This window comes from Carassius auratus, chromosome 11 (assembly GCF_003368295.1).
Source record: "Carassius auratus strain Wakin chromosome 11, ASM336829v1, whole genome shotgun sequence".
Taxonomy (NCBI): Eukaryota; Metazoa; Chordata; class Actinopteri; order Cypriniformes; family Cyprinidae; genus Carassius; species Carassius auratus.
In genome coordinates, this window is record NC_039253.1 from 5,003,418 (window position 1) to 5,030,715 (window position 27,298).

General features: G+C 36.0%; 1 protein-coding gene across 2 annotated transcripts in view; it reads right to left on the reverse strand.

The window, feature by feature from the left end:
• Positions 1 to 2,015: 2,015 nt before the first annotated feature.
• LOC113110829 (thrombospondin type-1 domain-containing protein 7B-like) overlaps positions 2,016 to 27,298 on the reverse strand; it is a 53,624-nt gene continuing 28,341 nt past the window's right edge. The window contains exons 4-29 of one of the 2 annotated variants that reach the window (XM_026275038.1): positions 25,926 to 26,174; positions 25,672 to 25,832; positions 24,956 to 25,111; positions 24,335 to 24,535; positions 20,677 to 20,868; positions 19,261 to 19,504; positions 19,066 to 19,181; positions 18,840 to 18,972; positions 17,907 to 18,010; positions 16,303 to 16,494; positions 15,902 to 16,210; positions 14,482 to 14,660; positions 13,091 to 13,096; positions 12,756 to 12,910; positions 12,144 to 12,297; positions 10,735 to 10,873; positions 10,518 to 10,633; positions 10,311 to 10,425; positions 8,917 to 9,062; positions 7,341 to 7,515; positions 6,999 to 7,172; positions 6,686 to 6,781; positions 6,472 to 6,554; positions 5,247 to 5,439; positions 3,588 to 3,675; positions 2,017 to 3,250 (exon numbers count right to left, since the gene is read on the reverse strand). In XM_026275038.1, the coding sequence (XP_026130823.1) occupies positions 3,172 to 3,250; positions 3,588 to 3,675; positions 5,247 to 5,439; positions 6,472 to 6,554; positions 6,686 to 6,781; positions 6,999 to 7,172; positions 7,341 to 7,515; positions 8,917 to 9,062; positions 10,311 to 10,425; positions 10,518 to 10,633; positions 10,735 to 10,873; positions 12,144 to 12,297; positions 12,756 to 12,910; positions 13,091 to 13,096; positions 14,482 to 14,660; positions 15,902 to 16,210; positions 16,303 to 16,494; positions 17,907 to 18,010; positions 18,840 to 18,972; positions 19,066 to 19,181; positions 19,261 to 19,504; positions 20,677 to 20,868; positions 24,335 to 24,535; positions 24,956 to 25,111; positions 25,672 to 25,832; positions 25,926 to 26,174 (3,955 nt within the window). In that variant the 3' untranslated portion in view covers positions 2,017 to 3,171. Of the gene's footprint in view, positions 3,251 to 3,587; positions 3,676 to 5,246; positions 5,440 to 6,471; positions 6,555 to 6,685; positions 6,782 to 6,998; positions 7,173 to 7,340; positions 7,516 to 8,916; positions 9,063 to 10,310; positions 10,426 to 10,517; positions 10,634 to 10,734; positions 10,874 to 12,143; positions 12,298 to 12,755; positions 12,911 to 13,090; positions 13,097 to 14,481; positions 14,661 to 15,901; positions 16,211 to 16,302; positions 16,495 to 17,906; positions 18,011 to 18,839; positions 18,973 to 19,065; positions 19,182 to 19,260; positions 19,505 to 20,676; positions 20,869 to 24,334; positions 24,536 to 24,955; positions 25,112 to 25,671; positions 25,833 to 25,925; positions 26,175 to 27,298 lie in introns of both variants that reach the window. The other variant, XM_026275039.1, reaches the window with a different exon arrangement.

The following is a 27,298-nucleotide window of genomic DNA, read 5'->3' on the forward strand; positions in this document are numbered from 1 at the left end:
GCCTTCCACTTAATGTTTGTTTTATAATGGTTTACTTGGAAGGTGAGCTGCACTCTAGAAAGTGTCTGGTGAAGCTTGTTGTTACTGAGGCATACCTTTTTTGTGCTTTATGTTTTATGTACTTTATGGAAAATCCCGGTCGATGTTTTGGAGTTAAAATGCTTTTTCTTCACTATTGCTCTGTGGCTTCTTTAAGACATTGTATGTTTGAGTGTTCTGTCCAGTCCAACACAGCAAGACTGACTTAACCAATAGCGTAAGAATGGGGGCGGGACTAGTTGTTTCACTGGCAAAATATTAAAATGTTTTACCTTAATAAGACAGGTTTTTAAAATAATAATTCATCCACAAATTATAGTTCTGTCATATACTCATCCTCATGTTGTTTCTAACCCATTTAGCTCTTCTGTGGAGCACACAATTTTTTATTTTATTTTAAACAATGTTCATTCTATATATATAAACAAACAGTAAAACTGAATAAGGACTAGAATTAATGAAAAACAACAAAGCACAATTAAAGTAGTCCATGTGCACTAGACCAACTAATCAGAATAAAACAAAAATTGTGATATGGCTTAACACTGCTCACGCTGAATTAATGACAGTGCATCATTTTTGGTCAAAATAAATGTGTTGGTATGAAAATGTCAGCTATGGTATGGAATGATTTGAGGGTGCGTGAATTATGCCAGAATTTGTTTTGTTTTATCGCTTCAAGTCCAAATTCTGGGCAATCTCAGATGCTTTCAGTAAACTGGGATCTTGATGTTTAAGAAAGTGGTTCATTTGGGTAGCGTCTTTGTTGTTGTGGAGTGGAGCTGATCTCGGGGTGCAGTGATGTATGTGTTTGTTGTTCTCTGCGCACGTGAGGAGAATCCCGCTGGGCTGGAACCCTATTAGAACCTCAGCACTCAAGCTTATCTCATCTGATAAGGCGCACAGAGACATGAGCGAGAACGAGAGCTCTCTAATGCACTTCTTCACTGATAGAGGAGCGAAAAGGAGGGGAGGGGAGAAGATGGTACGACAGTGGAGGAATGAGTAGATGAGAGGTCTTCGGTTTGACCGAAAACTAAATTAAATTAGTAAACTGTGTCTAAAATAACCACTTATCTACAAAAAAGGCTTTGGAACATCTGAGCCAGTGTTGCAAAAATGGACATCTAAAATTAATGTCGTCCTTCAACAGTAACCAGATTGTGAGAGACAAAATACATTTTGATGCAAAAAGACTGCTGCTGTGGGCCGCCCATTTGCCTATAATGGGTAATTTGATCATCTTTGGCTTAATTTAGCTAGAGAGAAAATAATTCAAGGTCCAAATAACCTACAATATTTTCCTTTGAGAGTAGTAAAAAGTCGTTTACCTCCTCTCGTAAATCAATGAATCCAATTTCGAAATCTGGGCTGTTGGAAAACCTTATCAGTGACCTGATGCAAAGTAAGCTGTGAAGAAAACTCACTCAAACACCTCACGCTCAATAAACAACTTTCCAAATCAATCACATCTACTGATGGAATTTTCTGTCATGCATTTATGCCAACAATCCAGATTTTTTAACACCAACAGATGCTAAAAAGATTGCAGGGTGGTGATAATGTAATAAATATATTGAAATAATTTACTTTAAAAGGCTAAAAAAATAATGTATATGTTTACACACACACAAACTCTCTTTCACACACACAGTTCTGTTCACATTACACAACAAAAGTTGAATATTTGTATCAAATATGGTCCAGTTAATTCTGAATTACATGGACACTAATGCTTAAAACTCTTTATGATAATCACTTAGGGTGTCCTTGATATCCTTGTTATTGTTGTATGCTTACAGAGCAACATATTAGCTTATGAGAATCAAGCAAAAACCTGACAGTTAGGGTTTCTATAGTTGTATCCTACTGCCACCTACTGGCCCATGCACCTGAATGCAGCTGTGTAGTATTTTACTCATTTGATCTCATCTGTTGTAACTAATGCACATTCTAATTACAATTCATAAGAGGACAGTCTGGGCTTGGCCCACAGAATTTGGCTCAGTGTGCTGATACTGATCGGAAATGACAGCAATACCGTTCCAGAACCGCAAAGACGGAGAGAAATCTCAAACACCACAACCAGAGACCGAAACACGGCATGCGAAAAATCCTACCACCTGAAACAACGCTTATCTAGATATAAGATTCCTCTCTGAGATTCAGATTTATTTATAAACCACTTGAAGACACAGATAGAAAATATTCACAGCATACACATTACAAAAGAACATGTCACAAGGATAACAAAGCATTTAAATGCAGCTGAACAGGGTGTTTCAAAAGAATTGTTTAACACCTAATAGGGAGGCTATCTGAAAGGCAATGCATGTTTTAAAATATAAATAAATGAATAAATATGGCACTTAAGATGGCACTAATGTAGTGCATCAGAAACCATCCCTTTTTAGGGATCATTAAAGGCATAGTTCACCCCAAAAAATAAAAAAATACAAAATAAAACAAAAAATCTGTTATCATTGTGTCCGTCTTGAGTAAATTCAAAATTATATGACTTCCTTCCTTATGTGGAACATAAAATATTTCTAATTAAGTGTTTTCAAGTGTTTTCATGTTCTGTTGGTTATTTTTCATGCCTTTACACTGAATGTGGATTTCAAAAAGGACAGAAAATCATCCTAGTAGTTTATATAACTGGCTACTGAAAAAAATATATCTTTTTTGTGTGTTTCACAGAAGATAGAAAGTCCTACAGATTTGGAATGAAAGAAGGGGATGAAAAAAAACCTTTTGTGAGTGAACAATTCCTTTAAGATGAACAGAACTATTTCCTCATAATGGGCACCCTCATAAATGAACACATACACACACACTCACACAAAACATACACATACACACACACACACACACGCTATGGTTGGTACTGTAGACATGATGCCCCCTTCTGTTTTGACTGTATGCCATTTTCCTCATTGCAGATCCTCAACTCTCTCTAGACAGCCTCACGTTTAGTCTTTGTGTTCTTTAAACATCCAGTCAGCCCTGTCTCTGGTCTGGCTCATTGTCATACTCAGCTTGTGTGCTGCTGTTAACATTTATGTTGTGGTCTGAAGGATGCCAGACGTGTTTTTTTTGAGTGTGTTTCAGCATTGCATGCTCATGGTGGGCTCACATATCCACATCCCCATCATACGCCAGAGCCAGTGCCTTCTGTGGACTGCTGCTGGGACTGTCCTCAGGGTTTTTACTGAAATGCAAAACATAGATGCATATGTGTAAACTCACAAAACCCACCATGCTTCATAATGTTGTTGCAGTTTAAACTATCACCACTAGAGTGCAGAACATGTTTCATATATGAGATTTACTAATTAGGGAGATTATTAATATTTTCTTTTGCCTTTAAACATATGCCAGTTGTTTATTTTAGAGATAATGTTCAATCAGGCAGTCATTGTAAAATAAACCAACAGGAGGGTGATTAGGACCCTGATTGTTTTATAATGTGAGAAGAAAGAGAATGATATATCATATGTCATATGAAGAACATTATACTAGTACAGCCATGTAAAAATCAGTCTCACCACAGGAGGAAGGACATAGTGATGAGGAGGAGGATCACGACAAACCCGGCTGCCATCAGCCCATATACCCACAACTTGACACGGCCATCTGTCAATCAAATTAAACAGTAATGCTCACAAAGTACAGCCTTTGGGAAATCAGACTGACTTGATTCTGGTTGAGAAAACTGACTCTTGACTGCCAGTTGTCAATCAAACAACAGAATAATAGAGTGCTGCAAAGATCACATATTTCTGAACAGCTAAAACTTTTTAAAAGGTTTTTTAAAGGTTACACACCATGAAAATCTGACTTTTTCAGAGTGAAATACTATAATCGGGTCCCCGGTGCATCTACCCACCAGAAAACTTGAAAAAAAAACAACCCAGTAATTTGTTTTTGGTCTGCAAGCATGTGAAAAAACTAGCTCGTCAGATTTCGCTCCCCCTGTGATGTAGTGATCTTATTATATTAATATTATATCATATTGCATTATAGGTTCCCTTTAAATAAAGTCTTGTATTGACTTGTTCTAGAGTCAAGAACCGTTTCTGTCAGACGCGTCTGATTTGAGAACCGAGGAATTGATGATACTGCGCATGTGTGATTCAGCATGAAGCAGAATGACACACAGAGCATCTGAACTGAACTGATTCTTTTGGTGATTGATTCTGAACTGATTCTGTGCTAATGTTATGAGCGTGGGCAAACCGAAGGCTTGACTCAAGGGCATAAGGACAATCATCGGAAATGACATCATCACGTCGAGCGCAAAAGAACTGGTGAACCGTTTTCTTCAACCGGTTTATTGAATCGAACTGTCCGAAAGAAGTACTGGTGATCCGAAAACCGATGCAACCGGTTCTTGACTCGAGAACGAGTCAATCTTTCGTACATTATCTGGCTCGGCTCTGTGTTCATCTTTAGTTCTCTCTTCACAGCAGTTCAGTCAGTGTACTGTTTGAGTACATGAATTACTCCGGGATATTGGTTTGTTTGAACTCAGAGGGAGTGTCAGCCACATTAAACAAGTTAACAGCTTAAGTCATTTGTGGATTAATGCGTATTGGAGACACGAACCGTTTCAAATGATTCAGTTCGATTTGGTGAACTGGTTCAAGAACCGCTTTGTTTTCAACACTCTCTCACAACAGAGAGAAGATAATGCTGAATAAAATCATAGTTTTTGCTATTTTTGGACCAAAATGTATTTTCAATGCTTCAAAAAATTCCAACAGACCCTCTGATGTCACATGGACTACTTTGATGAGGTTTTTCTTACCTTTCTGGACATGGACAGTAGACCGTACACACAGTTTCAGTGGAGGGACTGAGAGCTCTCGGACTAAATCTAAAATATCTTAAACTGTGTTCCGAAGATAAACTGAGGTCTTACGGGTTTGGAACGACATTTTTGGGTGAACTAATCCTTTAATGGGCGGTGAGGTTGAAAACATGCAACCATGGTGTAGTTTGTTTATCTTTTGTTTAGTTTTTTTACTTCAAAATCCTATTGGGAATCAGAGCATGCTAATGCTAATAACAGACACTTGTTGGTCACAGAGTTTGTTACAACAATCCAAAATCTAATAGAAAGGGTGATGGGTAATGCAAATTTCCAGGTGGCCTAAAAAAACATCGCAGCACTCTGTTGGAGAGCATATGGGTGTTGGTAGTACCTGGACCAAGAGGCTGCAGCGCCCAGTCCTTAATGTGGTTCTTGTTCCAGGGATGCTCTGGTCTGAGACGGCCGGCAGTGGTCTTTACATCTGCCTTCTTATGGTCCAGTCCTGGGATTCTGGTACAGTAGTCAAGGAACCCGTGAGAGGTCATGACCTCCGTGAAGCCCTTCTCACAGCCACAGACTCCATTCTGACAGAAAGATATAGAGAGTTTATGAGAGTCCTCATCAGAGTGATGGGACAGCATGGTGACAGCTGGTTACTGAGATGTGCTACGTTTCACATATGGAGACATACAGTTGTTAATTGCTAGCGTTAGAGGGTGAGATGAAGTTGTGATATGTGATAATGAAGGTATTTACATCTCACCATAAAAGAATGCCAAATGATACCACACTTTATAAACTCTGAGCATCTGTCATAGCTCATTTTCATATTAAATGTTACATTATTGTAATTGAGGCACTGGATGATGTTACCATTTTCCAAAACCATTGTTTAACAGCAGCTGTATTATCAAAAGGGTGACTCTCAAGAACTTGTCCCTATCATATTTCACTTTCATATTTCCTTTATACTTAGAAATAACAACAGTAACAACAACAGCAACCATTATTATTATAAATATCACAACCATCCCAGTTTTTGTTATTGTGATAAAGAAATATTCTAATTCATGTAAGATTACATTTATGCATTATAGCAATGCATCTAAACAAATTAGAATCAAAATGTCAATACACATTATAGTATGGAAGGTAGTGTTCTTTTAGTATTATTTATATTATATTGTTATAATATTTATTAATTTGAACTGTCTTTTATTTTTATGTTCCAATTTTATTAAGCTGTAGCAATTTTGTTTTGTGCTGTCATTTTTCTTTTTGCAGACATTTCTATAGTTCTAGTAATTTTAGTACTTATTTCAACATATTTCAGTAATTCATGAATTTCATACATTTATAAATTTCCTTTAATAAATGTATTTGTTTGATTTGAATCATGACAATGCTTTTTAATCACTTTAGTTTTAACTAACAAAACATATACTGGAAAGAAGGAGAGGAAAATGCACTTAATTATCATAACATAATACATTTTTCACAATACAATAAAAAAAAGGTCCTTTTATAGTTTTGGGATGAAATTGGCCCTGGACATTCTTTGTGACATTCACCCTATAATGAATGAGCTTGTGTGTTGACTGTGTTCTGGGTGTCACCTGTGTGCAGAAGGAGAAGGGTTTGGTGCAGGGAGGGTGACACTGTCGTATGGCAGAGGGCTGGTTCTGAGCAATGCAGCCTCCTAATGTAAAGAAACACTGATTACATTCGGCTAAAATTTAAATCTGACGTTATGTTTTCCCATGTCCTTTCCATGCCTAAAAAAGTTATAAAATAAGATATGAAGTTGATTTTTAATGCAATAGTGCACACCTGTGACGTTGACACCATCAGAGCGCTGGCACCACACCAGTCTACGGTTGTGCCTCCATTCACCGCTCATCCATTCATAACTAAGACACGCTCCTCCTGGAAGAACAGACAGAAACACACTAGAGTGCTTTTCTGGTTTAATGGCTGAACAGCACTTTCAGTCTATCACTTCTCCGTCTTGGAGCTTTTTCTCAAACAGCTAGAGAGGAAATAACAGCCTGGCAAATAACAGCTTGAAACTATGCTTTTCAGTATCAAACTCAAACTCAGTCACATGGCTTGGTGTGTTTCTCCTGTATGGCTTCCCACAAACCTCGGCATGGTCGGGTCTCATACATCTGGCTGGGACAGGTGTCCTGGTTCTCCGGGATCTGCGTGACTACGGCTCTAGAACGAGCCTGTCGACCCCACGTCTCAAAACTGCGTCCATCCAAACACAGCAGCTGACATGAACTCCATGGTGACCATTTAGTTAGGTGACATTCTCCTGACACGTGAGACAGAGATGACAGCTAATGAGCAGTTGCCTAATGCTCCTCAAGACATATGTGATTAATTAAAGGGGATTAACCCTGTCTGTATCACTAATTAACCCTTCATTTAGATAAATGTCACTATTAGGTAGTCACTGTGTAATGTTTTGGGAGATGCAGACCTGGACAAGGGATTGTGCAGGGCTGCAGTAACTCCATCTGACTGACTTTGCTCTGGGAATTTCCCGAACACATTTTATCCTCTACTGGAACGGGATGAGGAGGACCTGAAAGAGAACCCCAGTGCACTACACAGGATACTTCCCTCCGACTTGCTCCCTCGCCACAGTCGGCCCCCTGCAAACAGAGAGAGAGTGATTACAGACAGAGCGGAAGAGGATTTCAGCTGTCTGTCACCTTCATGATTAAAAGTTCAGAAGATCAAGACTGCCATGCTATTTCTGGTTATTGAGATGTATTATTCATTTTCTGTGCACTGCTGAAATGTATCAGGCCATTTTTCTAGATTCTGTTATTTAGACAGTGTAAATCTGGTGGGTAGAAAGAAACTGCTCCAGATTTAACCGTAATATATTTGGCTCTCGACACTGTGAGGAGGCCTCCGCATGGGCTTGTGTCCAACACGCTAAATGATTCACAGCTAGAGAGTGTTTCTGATCGCTTGCTGTTCTGATTGGCTGAAGAATTCTGATTGTGGCTCCCCTATATAATTTTTTATTTCGTAATTATATACTTTACAGTTGCATATTTTACACCCCCAAAAGTATTTTTACTTTATTTGTAGTTATAATTTTATATATATATATATATATATATATATATATATATATATATATATATATATATATATATATATATATATATATATATAATTATAAGTGAATCTTTATTAATTATATACTTTTTAGGTAAATGTTAACTTTTTTATTTTAGTTTTTTGCTGACATACACGATATAGTTTTATACGTTTTTTTTTGCGTTTGTGAAAGAAGTCTTATGCGCACTAAAGCTGCATTTATTTGCTCATATGGTATAAAATATTACTACAGTTTAAATTTATTTTATTTTCCATTTGAATATATTTTAAAATATAACTGAATCCTATGATGCAAAGCTGGATTTTCAGCAGAAATTTCTTCAGTCTTCAGCGTCGCATGATCTTTTAGAAATCATGTTGATTAGCTGTTCAACAAACTTTTCTTATTATTATCAATGCTGAAAATGGTTGTGCTGCTTAATATATTTTTTATGGATACATTTTGTCAGGATTATTTGCTGAATAGAAAGTTCAAAAGTCAATTTCTTTGAAATAAAATCTTTACTGTCAGTTTTGATCAGTTTAATGTATGTTTTTATTTATCTAAATGTTTTAGTTTCTTAATTCCCCAGTATAAGGCATGCTTTTAGTTGTGAAATGAATTAGTAGGGGACAGATACTTTTGTGAATAAGGTTTTGACATTACTTTATTGTGATGCCGCACCAACATAAAGATCTGATATTGAGAAGGAGAACTCTATCAGGGCTGTTCATAATGGCACAGCGTGGATGATTTTATCTCATGTGAGCTCAGGGGAAACCCTGACATGATGCATTCCCTTTGACAGTTTAATGGAAAGCAGTAAGCTTCAGCTGTGAATTTCTTCAGTCTGTTCATTTGGGCATGTAAAGGACAACGTCTCTGCAGCAGCGGCTGTTGTTTGAGTTGAACTCAATCAGGTGTACAGCATCAATACTACCTCCACCCTGCATGCTCTCCAGTCTCCCAGTATCCAGCTGTAGCACGGCCTGATGGGACAGGGGCGAGTCTGGGAGAGCTGAGATGGACAGGGACGACCTCCTTCACCGGCAGGTTGCAAAACGACCCTGGATCGTGTCCTCTGACCTGGAAAGTTTTCATACAAAAAGAAAAAGCGCATAGGATCAGATGCTAAAGTCCAGTTTGAGAACTGTTTGCATGCTGAAATGTAATAAGCGCTCTGGGAAGAGTTTACTTGTGGGACCAGCAGAGCCTTGAATTGAGATAAATGAGACTGATAAAAGCTTTTAATTAAGCCCCAAACAACAGCCAAGTTCAAGGAAGTGTGACTGAACTCTCAAGGGTGTAAACAGCTGTGTGCTATCTTTGCGAAAATACCAGATTCATTTTTACAGACCAGTGTTGAAATGATAAGCACCACTTCATATTATTCTATATTATTATTAATTACAATTTTATTCGCCATATTTAAAAGGAAAGTATCACTTGTTTTCATAAAGAAAGTTATATAAAATAACATTAAACATTTATTAATTAATATTAAATAACTAAATTTGTAATTATTATTTTTTTTATACATTTTATTTTCAGGTGTTAAAAAGGAAAACACAAACATTTCATTAAAAAAAAAGAACAACAAAAAAAATAGAAATAATATTGTTTATTTATTAATTTTTAATTTTGTTTTATATTTATTGTTTGTTTGTTTGTTTGTTAGAGATGAAAATAGTTTTTGGTTTTAATAAAACAAAGTTTTAATAATTTATTTTTAAGTTATTAAAATATTTATCATCATCATCCTCATCATCATATTATTATTTTTATTATTTAATTGCCCAGTTTTAAGAAGAAAAGCACCTTTTATGTTTTTTTCAAAAATATAACTAGTTGTTTTTATGTTATATAATGTTATGTAGTTTTAAAATGTTAATAATAATAAGAATGTTTGTTATCATTATATTTATAGTTATTAATATTATAGTTTATTATTATGTATTCATTTTATTTGAGAGTATTGAAAAGAAATACTGTTCATATTTCACCAAAATATGAACAGATATAAATTATAAAAGAATAGTAAATATTTATTAATTTTAAATAAACATATTTACTTAATTATTTGTTTTGTTTGTTTGCAAGTGTTAAAAAGGAGAGGCCCACTTATGTTTTTGATTTAAAAAAAATGAAAAGGTTATATAATTCTAAAATATGTTATTATTAGTAATTTGTTATTGTCCAATTTTAAGAAGAAAAACACCAATTATGTTTAAAAGTTTAGCAAAAAGTTATTTAAAAAAATGTACAAATGTTAATAATAACAAAAATAATTGTTTAGTCTTAGTCTTCTCATAATATATCAACTGGAGATCATACTTTGGTTTCCACAGGTGTGTGAACATTCTGACCAGGCGGACCACTCTGTAATCAGGCAATTAACAGGGCAGCCCACCTCACAGGGGGCAGAGAGCTTTCCACGTGAAGGACCCAACTACAAAAAAAGATAGAAGAAAACAGTAAAATAACTGGATTCTCATTAGATATTTTGTTGAGAACGAATCCCAGTGAGAAAAGAACAGTCACCTCTTTGCACATGCTCAGTTCCACCATCTTGCCATCGCTGCGGACACAGTTCAGGAGTCTGGTCTTAATCCCACGGCCGCATACTGCATTTTCACTGAGCTGACAGCTGCTCCAGTCTTCACAACATATACACACATGATTCACTTCACTCCAAAACATGGACAGACTACGTTTCACAGTCTTTCAATTGTGCAAGCGTAAATGCTTAAAACAGCACCTGAATAAACGTAGGAGTATTTGAGACAGGTCGTATTGATACAGGCTTGAGTCTGGTTTAGATCAGGGCAGGTGTGATCTCCTTCTGGCCACCTCAAGACACTTCTACTCCTCCATCTCAAATCACCCTCATTACAATCCTGGAGGGACGCAGGCATGAATCACACATGCAAATAGACCAATACACAATCTTAAATACAGGGCTATGTGAAAGTATTCATACCACTTCCACCTCTCCACATACACACATTTTTTTATATTGCTGCCTTATGTTAAACTGCTTTAAACAAAAATGTTCAACATCTTTGCAAATTTATATATATATATATAAAAAAAAAAAAAAATCTTAAATAATGCCATTGCACAAGTATTCATACCTTTTTCTGGGACAGTTGAAATTTAGCTCAGGAGAATTCATATTGGAAAGGCACACAAGTTTTAATAAAAGGTTTAACAGATGATAATGCATATCAGAAAAAAAAAAACTGCTGGTTGATTGCAGCCTCGTGCTCTGTGGCTGTTTTTCAGTGGCATGAACTGAGGGACTCAATGCATCAAAATATAGAGATAGCCTTAATAAAAACCCAGTCTAGAGCGTTCAGAACCTCAGACTGAGCAGAAGGTTCACTTTCCAGCACGACAATGACCCTAAGCACACAGCAAGAGTGAATTCTGTGAATGCTCTTGAGTGGCCCAGCCAGAGCCTGAGCTTGAACCCAATCCATTATTTCTGGAGAAACCTGAAAATGTGCATCTGACCCCATCCAACCTGACAGAGCCTGAGAGGTGAAGAGCTGAGGGGAAGAATCACAGATAATAGTCAAATTATGATGAGAAAAGCTTGTTGCATCAAATAAAGAAGGCTTGAGTGCTTCAGTTAAATTTAAAGAAGTTTAACGTAAGGCAGCAACACACACAAAATATGAAAAAAATGAAGGGGTATGAATACCTTTGCAAGGATTTTATATATACAGGTATACACACAGTATATCCTAATGGGGACTTCCCATTCATTGTGTTTACAGTAATGCATTTACAACACAAGTCTAAGGGACAAGTCATTCTGGAAGATTTAAAAGCAGAAATTCATAACTTATTTTGGTAAAGCACTTCTATTAAGTGTGTTATTTGAGCTGTAAAGAAACATTCCATTAATATAAGCTGATTATAATTACTACAGGAAAATCAATGAAGCTTTGGCCATTTTTAGATATGAATTAAGATTATTTAATCATTAATGAAGTCCTTTCTTGTAGGGACTCTCAACAGTCTATCATCTAACAGGAAGATGAGGTTTTTCTATTCTCCCGAGGACGATTTTGTGAATCATTTTGATAAATCCACTGCAATATCATATATTTACTAAGGCAATAAATGCTGTCCCTTCATTCATCCATCAGTCAAACTGACCACGGTACATTTGGTCCACTGGCTCCACTCTGATGTCACACAGTGGGCGGGGCACGGCAGTAGACAGGTCTCGACTGTGATTGGCTTCTCATCCTGGTCACACAGTGAGTCATCCACAACCTCATCCTGGTTTTCTCCTGCCCTTTTCAAGCAGCTTCAGGTTAGAGACAAACAAATGTTATCTTTTATCCTTTAAACTGAACCATTACGAGCCTAAAATTCAGACGTCTAGTCACCTACTAAGCAAAGAAAATGTTACGTACTCAACCAGAAAATGTTGTTGTTTAGTTCTAAAATTACCCATGGTTTCTCTGACCTCACTTTAGTCTGAAGGGCAGAGTTACGACCTCACTTATCTTTAAGAAACAGAGTTATGACCCCATGAATCTGTTTGGCACTGTTGTGACCTCTCCTCAGTTTTGAACACTGACTTATGAGACAATTTTACTGCGTGACGCACACAAGATCTGTTTTGTCATTGTACCACGGAGGTAAAACATTGTGTTGCAGTTCTCTGGCAGAATGGGGACATTTTAAAACACATTCTTTTAAACTTTTTCATTGACTTCTGACATTATTTGTTTATCTAATGGCTCACTGTGATGAGCTCACCGGATTTTGCCGGTCCGGAAGCCCTCTCCGCACACAGGCTGGGGCGGTTCAGCGTTCGTGAGATTGTTTGGTGGGTTTAACACACACATCGACCAGGACTCCACTTCCCACACATACTGACTGCAGTCAGAGTAACAGGGCAGTACCTCAGACACCTGCTCACAGACAAGATAGCGATGTCTTTATTTATGGCAGCATGCACACAAGTGTGTCTGTGTATACAAGAATATACAGGAAAAAATTACAGCATGCAAATGGTTATACAAGCAGACACATATACACAAAATATTATAAACACATTCACACACAAAAACATAATTCTCCAGTGTACTCACCTGAGCCTTTGTATATATTCAAATCAGCAGATCATGATCAGCAGCAAAAAAGGGATTAGGAAAAGTAAATGAAATGAATGAAAAGAGAGGAAATGAAAAGGAATTCAAAGAATGGGGAAAGGAAAAGGAAGCAGGAATAGAAAATTAAAGGAGTGAAATGGGAAACGGAAAGGAAAAGCAAAGAAAGGAGGAAATGGAATGGATGCAGGAAGGAAATTATATAAAAGGAAGAGGAAAATTAATGGGGAAAAGAAAAGAAAGAAAAGGGTGAAAGAAAATGACATAAGAAAGGAAATGAAAGAAGTAGAAAGGGGAAATACAGCAAACAAAGCAAATAAACAAGGAAAGAAAGGACATTAAACAAATATGGAAATGAAAAGGAAACAAAAGGAAAGAAAAGTGAAAGGAAATGGAATGGAATGTATAGAAAGAAGGATTTGAAAGGGAGAGAAAATTTTAATTAATAGGGAAAGAAAAGAAAAGAAAAAACAGGAAAAAGGGGAAGGAAAGGGGAAATGACAAAGCAAATGAATAAGGAATAAAAAGAAAAAAGGAAAGGAAAGGAAAATAAATTTAATAAGTAAAGAAACAGAAAGGAAGTGGAAAAGGAAAGCAATAGGAAAAGAAGGGAAATGAAATTTAATGAAAGAAAGCAGAAAGAAATGTGAAAGAGGAAGAGGAAAGTAAAAGTAATGTGAAGGAAACAAAGATGGAATAAGAAAAATGGAAATAAAGAGGGTAAAGTATAGAGGAAAGGGACAGAAAAAAAGGGGAAAAAAATTCCATTAGTTTCTATTAGAACATGTTCGTCCCAACCATAGATTTCCTATTTAGTGGTTCATTTATATGAGAGAAATTGAATTGAAGGAAATGCTTGCCAACTCAGATCGATGAAACTTTAATGTTTCTTGACCTGCCCTCATGGAATATAAAATAAAGAGAGTGAAATAAAAGGAAAAAAGAGCAAAAAGTAGAGGGGGTAAGAGGTTCAGTCCCTGAAGGTCTTGATCCTCTCCAGTCTTGTCTTTCCAGAACAGAACGTGGTTGAGAAACATTGTGGAAACAGCTCAAAGTGGGAAGACCCTCATAGCCAAGCCAAATTAATAATAAATACAGTAGGTTTGCACACACTGACTTGTCCTCTGTGACTCCAAAACACAGATGAAGATACAGTACTTATGTATTTATGAACACATATAATTAATGCATACAAGTGTGGTCATGTATAATTTCACAGCAGGCGATTCTCCTTGAGGCTAATTTAAATAGAGCGAACAGTTCTATTATCAATAATAGCTCTCAGAACAACTCACATCTTATTTGGACTAATTAGTTTCTTCATTTCTTACAAGATCAATGAAGTAGAAGTTGAAGTGAACAATCATTCTCACCTGATTTTTGTAATTGAGTTTTGGGCAGGGTCGACCTCCATTGAAAGGCTTCTCTCGTAGCCACTGAGAGCGAACTTTTACACCCCCACCACAGGAGGCGCTGCAGGCAGACCAATTCGACCACTCACTCAGTTTACAGTCCGTAGAACAGGGGACATGACACGATTCCTCTTCAAATCCTGTTAACAGCATACACTTCCTTAGAGATACAGTACATGGAATATCCGAGTAAAAAAGAACCGCACTTATTCAAAATAGAAATCTTTTCTAACAATAGAAGTCTTTACTATAACTTTTTTATTCATTTAACACATCCTTGCTGGATAAAAGTATTAATTTAGAAAAAAAAAAGAATAAAGAAATCACTCACTGCAGTAAAATAAACACTGTTCTTTTAACTTTTAATTTATATCAAACACAAGAAAAGTCAGCTTTGCTTCACAGTAATTACTTATAATGTAAAATATATTAAAACAGAAAACTGTTATTTTAAATTGTAATAATATTTCACAAAATAGAAAATAAAAATAAAAATCTGTATTTTTGATCTAAAAGATACAGCTTTGATGACCATAAGAAACTTCTTTAAAAACATGAATACTCACAGGAGTGTAAGTATTCTGATCCTTTGATAATTATTTTTGGCATGAATAATTTGGACACACACATACATTTAAATGTATGCATTTAGCAGACACTTTTATCCAAAGCGACTTACAGTGCATTCAGGCTAACAATTTTTTTAACATGTGTTCCCTGGGAATCGAACCCACAACCTAGCGCTGCTAACACAATGCTCTACCACTTAAGTCACAGAAACAATATATATATATATATATATATATATATATATATATATATATATATATATATATATATATATATATATATATATATATATATATATATGGTGTATATTATACAGTATATATTATATATATATATATGTGTGTGTGTGTTATGTATGTATGTATATAAGTGTGTGAAAGCAAAAATATATGTATGTGAAAGGAGAATGTAAGTGTGTGAGAGTGCAAGAATGAACTATGGCTTGTACGGCCCCTAATATATATATATATATATATATATATATATATATATATTTTATTTTATTTTTTTTGCTATCAAATGATTAATTGCCATGAATCACATCCAAAATAAAAGTTTTTGTCTACATAATATATGTGTGTGATGTGTATATTTATTATTTATGTATAATTACACACACATACAGTATATATTTTGAAAATATTTACATGTATCTACAGTATATGTACATATTTATATTAATATATTACATTACCGTTATATATTATATTCATATTCATATATTATAGTTTAACAAAACTAATATAAATATATATATAAATATTCTTCGTTAAAAATATATATATTTTAGATTTTTGAATGAAATCATCACCAGGGCTGTTGCAGAGAGCTGGCTCCACCAATCGTCTCATGTGGTCCAGACAGGCAAGAGCTCTGAAACGCTTTCCGTGCCCACACTCACTGTTCTTCCTCTGAGCTCGCCAGCCCTGGACTGCCTTTTGTCTTTGCTGGGAAACTCCTTGGATGAAAGGATGGCCAGCAATGTTCTTTGCTGGTGAGAGTAAACAAGGAGACCAGGGACCCTGAGGCTGGGTGTGAAATTCAGAACAAGGACAGGCTTCTTTCTCCAGCAGAGGAAACGACTCCTCCTGTTGGCATCTCCAGCGCTTCTTACTGCGACCTGAGAGATTGAATGGAGAAGGACCTTGGATAGTGTGTGTGCTTTCGGAAAACATTTTAATAATTAGAATAGTTTATGGTTGATCATGTTACCTATCAGAGATCGGGAACGAGTGCGCCAACTTCCACAGCCTTGACACTGGCTGAATCTGCTCCAGGACGTGAAGCTACATTCATCTCTGCATGGCACACGGCATTCCCTCACCGGGACGGGCATCAGTCCAGCCCACTTCACACAGTCTGTCATATCTGCTGGAGAATCATCCGCACCAACACACGTTACCTCTGAAAACATGACAGAGAGGGAAAAGAAGTTAAATATGGTATATAATATAAATATAAATGTTGTAGTGCTCTAAGTAGAATAGCATTTTTGGACACTCTTGACAGATGGTCATTTTTTGGTGAACTATCCCTTAGATATAAGAAGTGCACAACACAATGAAACAACTAATTTTGTTGTGTTGCAACTTGTTTCCTTTGTGTTGTGGCTTGTTTACGTTCTGTTGTGACTTGTGTCCTTTGTGTTACGACTAGTTTTCGTTGTGTTACGACTCGTTTCCTTTGTGTTGCAACTTCTTTTCTTTGTGTTGTGACTTGATTACGTTGCATTGTGGCTTGTTTCTGTTGTGTTGTGACTTGTTTCTGTTGTGTTGTGACTTGTTTCCTTTGTATTTCAACTTGTTAATATTGCATTGTGTCTTGTGCTAATTTCTTTGTGTTGTGGCATGTTTCCATTGTGTTGCGGCTTGCTTCCGTTATTGCGGCTTGTATCCGTTGTGTTGCAACTTGTTTATCTGTTGAGTTGTGACTTGTTTCTATTGTGTTGCAACTTGTTTCCTTTGTGTTGTGACTTCTTTACGTTGCATTGTGTCTTGTGCTAATTTCTTTTTGTTGTTCTAATTTCTTTGTGTTGCGACTGGTTTCCATTTCGTTGTAACTTGTTTCCTTTGTATTGCGACTTTTATCCATTGCATTGTGACTTGTGCTAATATCTTAGTGTTGTGACTTGTTTCCTTTGTGTTGTGCTAATTTCATTATGTTGCTTTTTTCCGTTGTGTTACAGAGATTTTGTTGAATTGTGCACTACTAGGCCACCGTATTTAAAGATGTAGAAAATAAATTTTGGAGCCAGCTGTAACATACTGGGCCTCATTCGTTCTCAATGAGGAGCAGAATAATTGAGTGTAAAACGTTTGTAAAACCATCTTATGTAAATTGTTCCAGTGAATAATTTAAGTAAGAATCATTTTACAAATAATTTACATACTGTAGATAATCAGTTGGCTGGTGTTTCCTAAATGGAGCCCACTGTGCACATCTTGGGGAAATAATTTATGTGCTGAGAAATACTCTTCTCACTTTCCAAAACTTACAGAATTTGGTCCCATATGCTGCAAACCACAGTTTGAAAGGTTCCTTGATGTATGCTGATAGGCCAGCACCTTTAAATTTACATGAAGCACCAGCAGGATATTTTAAAAAGGGCCACACCACACTGTGTGTCCTCTATGACATTCTGACAATGTTCTATAAGATGGGAGAGTATGGGGAAAACTGCAAGGAAATAAACCTTCAGGCAGCCAAGAAGTCCCTCTGAATATCTTAGATAAGTTATCGTCCTACAGTAACCCCGGTTTTGCAGAACTTTCCTAATAAAACTTTAAATCACACAGAGATCCTAATCTGTCACTTACCTCTTGTCTCTAGGCCAATACCGCATGCCTCTGCGGGCCCACCCACAGCCTGCCTCACCGAATCAGGTACCAGAATGCACTGATGCCAGCGGTGGGTCTGCCATCTGCCAGGAAACATCAGTGCACAGAAAACATGTTGCAGTTCTGGCTTACATCCAGTGATACCTTATGAACATTTTGTATTTTATTGGCACATCTAGTAGTGATACACATTACCATGTTTAACACCACATGTTTGATTACATTTGGGTATTTTTCTGTCTTTAAGGACAGGATTTTAAAAAAAGGTCTTAACATTTTAAAGGGTACTTTATAAAAACTTTATTTTTATATTAATTGTTTTTCCTCATTTTTAAGAATGTTCTAGCTTCTCCTAAAAAATTTTTTTCATGATAACAAATCCATTATAAGCTAATGTTGATATTACGTTTTTTTACACCAGATTTTTACATCATGATCCATATGTAGCTTTGGTGTAAACTATTTATCGAAATGTATGGTTTTATTAAATTGATCAAAGGTGAATTTAATTAATTTCATTAAAGAATTCTTGAAAAAATGCACCACAATTTAAAATAAAATAAATAAATAGTAACATTTAAAAAGGGGAAATATCAACACTGATATTAATAAGAAATGTTTCTTGAACATCAAATCAGAATAATAGTATAATTTATGTTCATGTCAGACTGGAGTAATGATGCTGAGTTTGGCATTCCAGGAATAAACAGATTTTAAAATATAGTAAAATAGAAAACAGTTTTTTTTTAATTATAAGAATATTTACATTATAGAACAGTATATGTTGTAAATGTTTGTATATTTTGCATACAATATGTTGTCTGCTAGCTAACTTGTTGGGTTTTCCAGGCTCATCCAACATTTCTGCCATTTATCATGTACATTTCAATTATGAAATCATTTACTCTTTACCTGTAAGTTGGGCACAGTGGGGGTGGATCACATTCTCTCTCCTCATAAAGAGTATCGGGGCACTCTTGACCTCCATTAGCAGGTCTCTGGATGATGATCCTGTGACGGGACTGGGTTGGCACAGTAGCATTTACTAGAAAAACAAAGAAATCCTCAGTACTGAGAGAAAAACATAAAGTTCAAACTTGTCAAGGTTAGGACATGTTGGTTAGGACAACAAGTTTACCTGATAAACAGGAAGTGGGACAGGCACTCCATTCGCTAAAAGGTGTGACGATGCAGTCAATTTTGCAAGGTAGAGGACAAGACCGGATCGAGTCAGGACGAGAGGATTCAGGACACCTAAAGTATATTCCAGAATGAGACTACCTGTATGGTGTTCTACACAGAATTTAGGATGAAAGATTTTGAGGTTCCTTACCGTTTTGGCAGCACATGTCCATTCCCAGCTCTTCTGCACGTGACTTGGCGCATCTGTACCCCTGTACCGCAGGTGGCATCATTCTCCATCTGTGGAGCTGTGCTGTTACCTTCACTCTCTTCTGTGATGGTGTCTGGCATACAGGGATCCCAAGATGAAGTTTCCCAGTAGTATACTGTGCATGGGTGTGTGCCACAGGGTCTGCTCTGCTCCAGCTCAGGGGCCAAAGGACATGGTTTTCCATCTATAACAAGAAAAAAAGGTATTTTTACATCCCAAACCTACCAAGCAACAACTACTTGGCAATTATTTATAACTTCAACAAATCTACTGTGCGCTAAAATACTGCACATTGATTTAATATGGCATCATAGAATCATTCATTAGCCATCCAGCATATCATTATACTGTATATACATATCCATCATTAGCTGTGCATATTCAACAGATTCATATATCACAATGTCTATACATATTCATAGTTTGGAGGTAAGTAAGATATTTTTTGAAAATTAAATTATTACTTTTATTCAGCAAGGACATTAAATTATTCAAAAGTGATACAAACGCTGTTCTTTTAAACTTTCTATTCATCAAAGGATCCAGAAAAAATATTATGTGTGATTCACAGCAGCAAATTGGCACATAAGAATGATTTCTGAGGGATCATGTAGGACTAGGGTAATGAATGCTAAAAATTCTGTGAATAAATGACATTTAAAAATCTAAAAGTGTACATTTTAAATGACTATTGCAATCGTTATATAATTAAATACAACAGTTTTTGCTGTATTTTTGATCAAATAAATGCAGCCTTGGCGAGCTCAAGATAAATATTTTAAAAAAGGTTATAATGTATATATAACTAGTATACACACACCCACACATATTTAAGGATGAAGGACCATATGTTTTAGGGGTCAAACAAAGGATACGTCCCTGGTGAATGTGCCATAAAGAAACAATCTATAATTCATGGGAAAGACCTACTTTATGGGGACGACAGGACAAAGACTAATAGAACATCAGTTTAAAATGGGGATTAGAGATTTGGTAAATCAGTCTATGGTTTAAAATAAGGCATTTGAATAATTAAATGGAAAGAGTCTCAAAGAAGGACCTTATAAAAGCCCAGTATGTGAGGGCTGCTGTTCCCAGTTTTTCTGAAACAGCTGGAAATGTTACATTTCCAACACATTTTCTTAACTTGTGCTTTATGTATTTATTATTTATATTTTTGAGTGTTTACAATATAAACCTGACAGGACACAACCATACCATCATCAACTTTACCATCATGAAAATGTGATGTGTATGAAATTCTGAGCTCAACTTGTCCCTACTCACTTGGCCTGGTGTCTTATGTATACTGCACAAACGAAATGCTTGTGAACCAAATGTTCAATTTGAACTCACCCTTTCCAGGAAGAGCCAGAACGAGACGTGAGCGACTTTGTTGTCCCTCTGTGTGTTTACTGGAGCAGGACTGGGAACAGGAAGTCCAGGGGCTCCAGTGTCCCAGTACACAGTCTCCAGGACAGGGCATCTCACATGGGAGCTGGACTGGAGGAGGATCTCCTGAACACTGATCATTAGGGACTGGATCACCTATAATGCACAGAGGAAAGCAGACATTTCTGTTAAATGCATCTAATCAGGAAATCATTTCCCTGTTCTCAGTGTTCTTAATTTTTTTATTTATTTATATTGACATACTGTACAATTTTCACAGTTTCTTTTTCAAATAACACTTATTATTGCACAATAAACAAGCATATTTAATTAACATCTTTGAATAAGGAAATATGCAATTAAATGTGCTGCAAGAAACACAATTAGAACATTGAAATAATGATCATGGCTTGTTTTAATTACTGTACATGAAAATCTTGGTTTCCTCTTATCTTGCATCTTACAATCACTTTTCTTTAATTAAAGTAGAATAATATGCAACCAAGATGTTTAATTGCACTCGGATTGCTCTATTCTTTTCTCAAAGACCAAGATTAGACAACATTAAGGTACTTTTTTAATTTAAAAGACAGCTTTAAATTATTTAACTGATACTTAATGGTGCAGTAAAGCATTAGTACTAAACTTCACTCAGTTCACTATGGAAAATACTCCCAAGAGTCCTAACTGCTTCACTGTAAAATAAAGAAACAATAATTATGAATTACAAAATAAAATAAAAATAAAATAAACACCAGTAAGGAATTTCAGTGGTGATTTCTTATTTTCTGAACATTAATCTCACTAAAGATTGTGCTTATGCTTATGCTTAAAAAAAAAAAAAAAAAAAAAAAAAAAAAAAAAAAAATATATATATATATATATATATATATATATATATATATATATATATATATATATATATATATATATATATATATATATATATATATATATAATTTTTTTTCTTTCTTTTTTTTTGCAGAAATAGAAAATATATAAATATATATATATATTCTTATAAATGAGTTTTAATAGATTTCAGTAGGCTCAGCTTTTTCTTTTAATGGGCCTAATTTAAACCACAATTATGTGAGTAAATGTAAACAAGAAAAAAAAATAAAAAATTTACATTATTTTAGTATATAAAATAGTGAGGAAAGATCAGCTCGCATATACAAAACAATCTCACAGATCTTTTTATTTGTGAGATTGGAACGAACAATGGACACATATATACACACAAGCACAGAATCAACTAGTAGAACATGCTCTTCAGGTTGTTTGTGAGATAAAAGAACAAAGATAAAAGGCGAGTAATGGTCTGGACCGACTCTCCTCTGAGAATCAGATATTGAGCCGCAATAGTTCATTTCTTCATTACATCTCAGATGCAGGAAGGGCAACGTTTCTCCAATTGATGTTAGGCCTTAAAAATCAATCTCTCTGAATTGTATTCCTTGCCTAAGATATAAATGCACAAACTGAGCTCTTTTTTTAAAGAGACTGTCTCGTCTGAAGATGCACAGCTCTTAATATGTATTTTTATGACCCCTGTAATCACCACTTTCCTGTTGCGTTATAAGGGTTTATTTCATTTTCTTTTCTCATGGCAGACAGGGAGATTTTTTCACCTATTTGTACTGTTAGAAGAAGCAATTTCCCAGAGTGATTATCTACCTAGAGCCTTAAAAAGTGCATTATAGCACACCAGAACTGCAGGACTGCTGATAGACAGCAGAATTCAATAGCATGCTACTTCATAAACATCGAACTTGCAGTCAGATCACAGAAACCGGAGGGATAACTTTTGCAAATGAAGCTATGAACCATGTCCGGCCATAGCAAAAACTACACTTGAGGCCAATAAGCAATTTCCTATATCAACCATTCAAAATGTAATAGCAAATGCATAGTAATGTGATCAAAACTAGCACATATATCAAACGGGATTGTACTTTATTATCATGCCAGTACAGAAAACACCAACTAAATTTTCATCAGAAAATGTAAATATATGGAGTATGATATATAAACTCACACACTGAACAGCTGGGATGTTCAGTTTATTTTTTTATCTAATGTTGTTGTGGGAACATCAGAAAAGGTGACTTTGGTGACGTCAGATAAGTGTATAGTGATTACAACTCAAATCTCCAGCGAGAATACATTATCACATTAAGTCAGCTGCACTTCAGTTTTAATGGCTTTGGCATTTCAGCTTCACTTTGCATTTTGTAGAACATTCCTAGTGCATGCTGGGAAGATGATACTGTCAGGTTTAATGCAGATATGTGTGTGTCAGATGTAAAATTACTCCACCACATTCAGCCATGCCTGACGACCGCCTAGCCACAAACGGACATGTTTCACATACAGTTGTAAACCTCTTAAGACCATGTATGGTTTACTACTGATGGACAACACACATACTGGCACTTGACGTGAATGAGTGACATTACAGTGAAAGACCTCAGAGGACACCCAAGGCTCCTTGGCAGTTGAGAAGCACGGATGACAGATCAGAAATATGCCACATACTCGCCGCGTGGAGAGGAGATTAAAAGAAAGCTGATCATTTGCTTATGTGAATCAAAATAACTAATCACTGAAGATTTTGAGGATGTGGATAACAGAAGGTTGAAAGTAATTAGAGGGATGAAGGTGAAGATTGAGAAAGATAAGTAAAGGGATAGTTCTGTAAATGCTGTCCTTATTTAATAACCTAATAACTTTTCAGAATGATTTTTCTGGAGATTTATTTGCTAAATGTTTGGGGTCAGTAAGATTTTTCAATGTTTCGTATTTTATTATATTTTTAAATGCAATTTATTCCTGTGATGCAAAGCTGAATTTTCAGCATTATTACTCCAGTCTTTAGTGTCACATAATTCTTCAAAAATCATTCTGTTAGGTTGATTTGCTGTTCAAGAAACATGATCAATGTTGTAAACAGCTTTTCAAGATTCAAAAAAAAAAAAAAAAAAAAAAGTGCAAAAGAACAACATTTATTCGAAATCTCTAATTGGTAGTGTAGCATGGAGGATGTTAGACACTATAAAAGTATAGTCCATAAAGCTTAAAAGTAGCAAATTAACCTCATTATATTCTTCTGAAGCCATACAATTGTTTTGTTAATTCCTGAAATCATTCTCATATCTCAAGACTCAGCACACCAGAACTGACGTCAGTTACGTCAAACACCATTGATCCTTTCATAATCAATCTGGCCATTTATTTATTTGTATACATACTGATTTTAGCTTACAAAATGAATAAAGTGATTGACCATAATGATGTACATATTTTTACAACATTCGACAACTGATTACAAAAGGTTTCAAAGCCTTGCAACATAAAATTAAACATTTTAATGACTTATACAAAATCATATGGAAATATACAAATCATATGGACTGCATGATCCTTTTAGGGTGCTTTTTTAATTCTACAAAATTACTCCTTTTGTGTTCCATGAATGAAAGTAAGTCTACAGGTTTGGAATGATATGATGGTAAAAAGATAATGACAGACTTTTTCAGTTTTAGGAACAGTTCTAGTAAAAAAAAAAAAAAAAATGAAAAAAAAAAAAAAAAGATAAAGAAAACAGTGAGCTTCATACCTGTGGCGATCAAACACTCCAGAGTCTGTTCTTGGAATCCTGGGCCACACGATCCATTTTGCGAAACACAGGGTCCTTGTGATGTCACTCGCCACTGGAAGCAGACGGGGTCATCGCAGGTCATCGCTTCGCTGACATGAGGGCAACTGTCAGACTCCACGGAAGACTCCGTTATTACAGAACGAGTTCTCACCCTGAAACCTGAAAATGAGGTGTACACATGCAAAATAACAAAAGAAAAGAACCGTTAGCGATGACTCAAACAGAAACATTCTCAATGCCAACATTTCTGCAGATACTGTTTCCACACTCTGGCAAAATAAGCAGCGCAACAGTCAAATATCTTGGACAAATATATATGCACATTAAGGAATGGAGAAAAGAAATAGAAAACGGAATATAATAGCGAGTCTAAATAGAGGAATACAGCTGTCCCGTCACTGTCACCTCACTAAGTAGGTGGCACCACAGCCTTGTGTCAGAGATACACCACACCTGATATTCACACATGATTTACATTATTGAGAGAAGAAACCAAGGACAGTGGGTGTGAATCTAAGTGTATGTGAGTTAGATCTGGATGTGTGCGATCTTGTTTAATGGGATGTTTTCGTCTCTCACCTCTTCTTCCTTGAGGTTCCAAACAGTTGTCATGGAGACAGGGTCCCCAGGGTGACCAAGGCGTGAGGGGACAATGTTTCTGACAGGGAATGAAGCAAGACTCAGCCAATAGCGGTAAAGGCCCAGAGCACAAGTTCCTGCCAACAGGCCGGTTGACTAATAATAAAAAACAAAGAGAGATTTAGCAGAAAATCTGGTATATTTTTAAAACTGTATGAAATGCATTTTTAAAGATCTAACAGAAGCTTGCACAAAAATAAATGTAATTCAAATCCGTCTTTCTCACTGTGTGGCCACAGATTTCCATTTAAATAAAAAAACAGAAATGCAGAGGAAACTAAATCTCCCCCTTAGCGTTGTGCCCTGAGACTCAACAGCCAATGAAGGATTAAATAAAATGAAAGCAATCTAGAAAATCTTTTCCCCCCACACTGTTTATGTTTAAAAAAAGGCTCTCATTTGTGTTAATCACATTTGCTTTTGATGGACATATTATTAGTGCTGTGATCCAAAACCAAAAAGCCTTCCAAGGCACCGTCCTCACTGAAATGGAATCTTATAAATGGTCTGAATCGCGCTTCATAGGCCACAAATTTACACACTTCTTGTTGCTATTCTAACAACACAATACTCTAATAAGACTACATGTTATCTGAAAACATAACTCAATGGTATTTCTATGCTAATAATTCATAGCTGACTCTAAGAGTTCTTACTATGGGATGGTACTGTGTTGTCATGGATCCTGACACAATATGCCTCTCTGGTTCGGATCCCACGTCCACACAGGATGCTGGTGTTGTTATGGCGATGGTCCTGCTGACTCAAAAGTGGGGTCACCTGGCATGGTTTCCAACTGGTCACCCTCCACTCATACCTGAAGGAGTCATTCAACAGTATCAATAACATGCTTTTATGGTGACTTTTATTTTTTGTAAAATATTTCGGATGCACAATTCTGTCTCTTCACCTTAGGCAGAGTGGCAGAGTGTCTTCTAAAACGTTACAGTTAGCTTTTTCCTCCAGGGTGGGGCACGGCTCTCCTCCACCAATGGCTGCTCTCTCCAGGCTGCGGCTCCTGATTCTGAAGCCAGGCGATTGGTCAGATGTCCGGCACGTCTTTGAACACGGACTCCACTGTGACCAATCAGACACTTTACAGTCTCTGGGCATCATGCATGAACGAAAGTTCACTGGGCTGTTGTCATGGTCGCAAAGACTGGGGATGAGAAGGAAATTTACAGTGTCATCTTTTTTATGACATTGTAAAATGAAGAATTGTATTGCTGTAAACATATGATTGATACTGTATTTTGTGGCCCTCTGCTGCCCTTACTGGGTTAAGTGGCTGGTTGAGCTCTCCTATGTCAATCTTATATATATATATATGTATATATATTACAATTCTAAAAATTTATAGTTTAGTTACTTTCAAAGGATTTCATTTTTTACTTAAACAACAACAACAACAAAGGTTTCATCTGCCTGTTCTGAAGCTGCTGGCATCCATTTAGCCTCTGGCTAGTATGACAAAAAAGGTAGCGACATAAACAGAACATTTTTCAACCTGTCTTTCGAACTCTCCAAGGCTTTAGCGTTGCTGTTGATTCTCGCTGAATATATTGGCATACAAAACAAGCGAAAGCAAACTATGAAATCCTGTGAGACAGAGGTGGGGTGGTCCGTGGGTGTTCAATTTATTCAGAAGTTTAGTCTGGCTTAATACGCATGCGAAAAAGTTTGCAAACCGCAAGGGGAATCTTATAATCTGAAGACAGAAAATTATGTTAATTTATTATGTAGACAAATAAAGACTGGCATTAGCATCTTGTTGTTGGTAACACTATTGATGCTTGCTGCATAGACAACAAAACATCACTTGCAGAGTATTGATTGCAAATGTGCTTGTTTTAGAGTTGAACGGACGCTGAATAAACATTAGTGGATTAGTTAAATAGGGGACCACAAAGTGCTAATCTTCAGTATTCTATTATAAAGGTATTAGTCATAAAATAGAAAGCAAAGAATAAGATTGAATAATATTACTGGGATAATGAGTTTGATATGCAAATGCATTAAAAAAATTAATGAAATAAAATAAAATGTTCACATGGTGATGGGAATTAAACATCCCACTCAGGTGGGATATTTGAATTCAGATTTATATGGACATTTTTAAACCTCAAAGGGCACCTCTTAAGCAAAATTCACTTTTACATGTTGTTTAAACATAAAAGTGTTGGCAGTGTGTGTACACAACCACCCTATAATGATAAAAAATCCACCTGCTGCTTTTTTAATCCCCATAAATAATAAGCAGTGTCTCAGAACAATTGCTTGCTT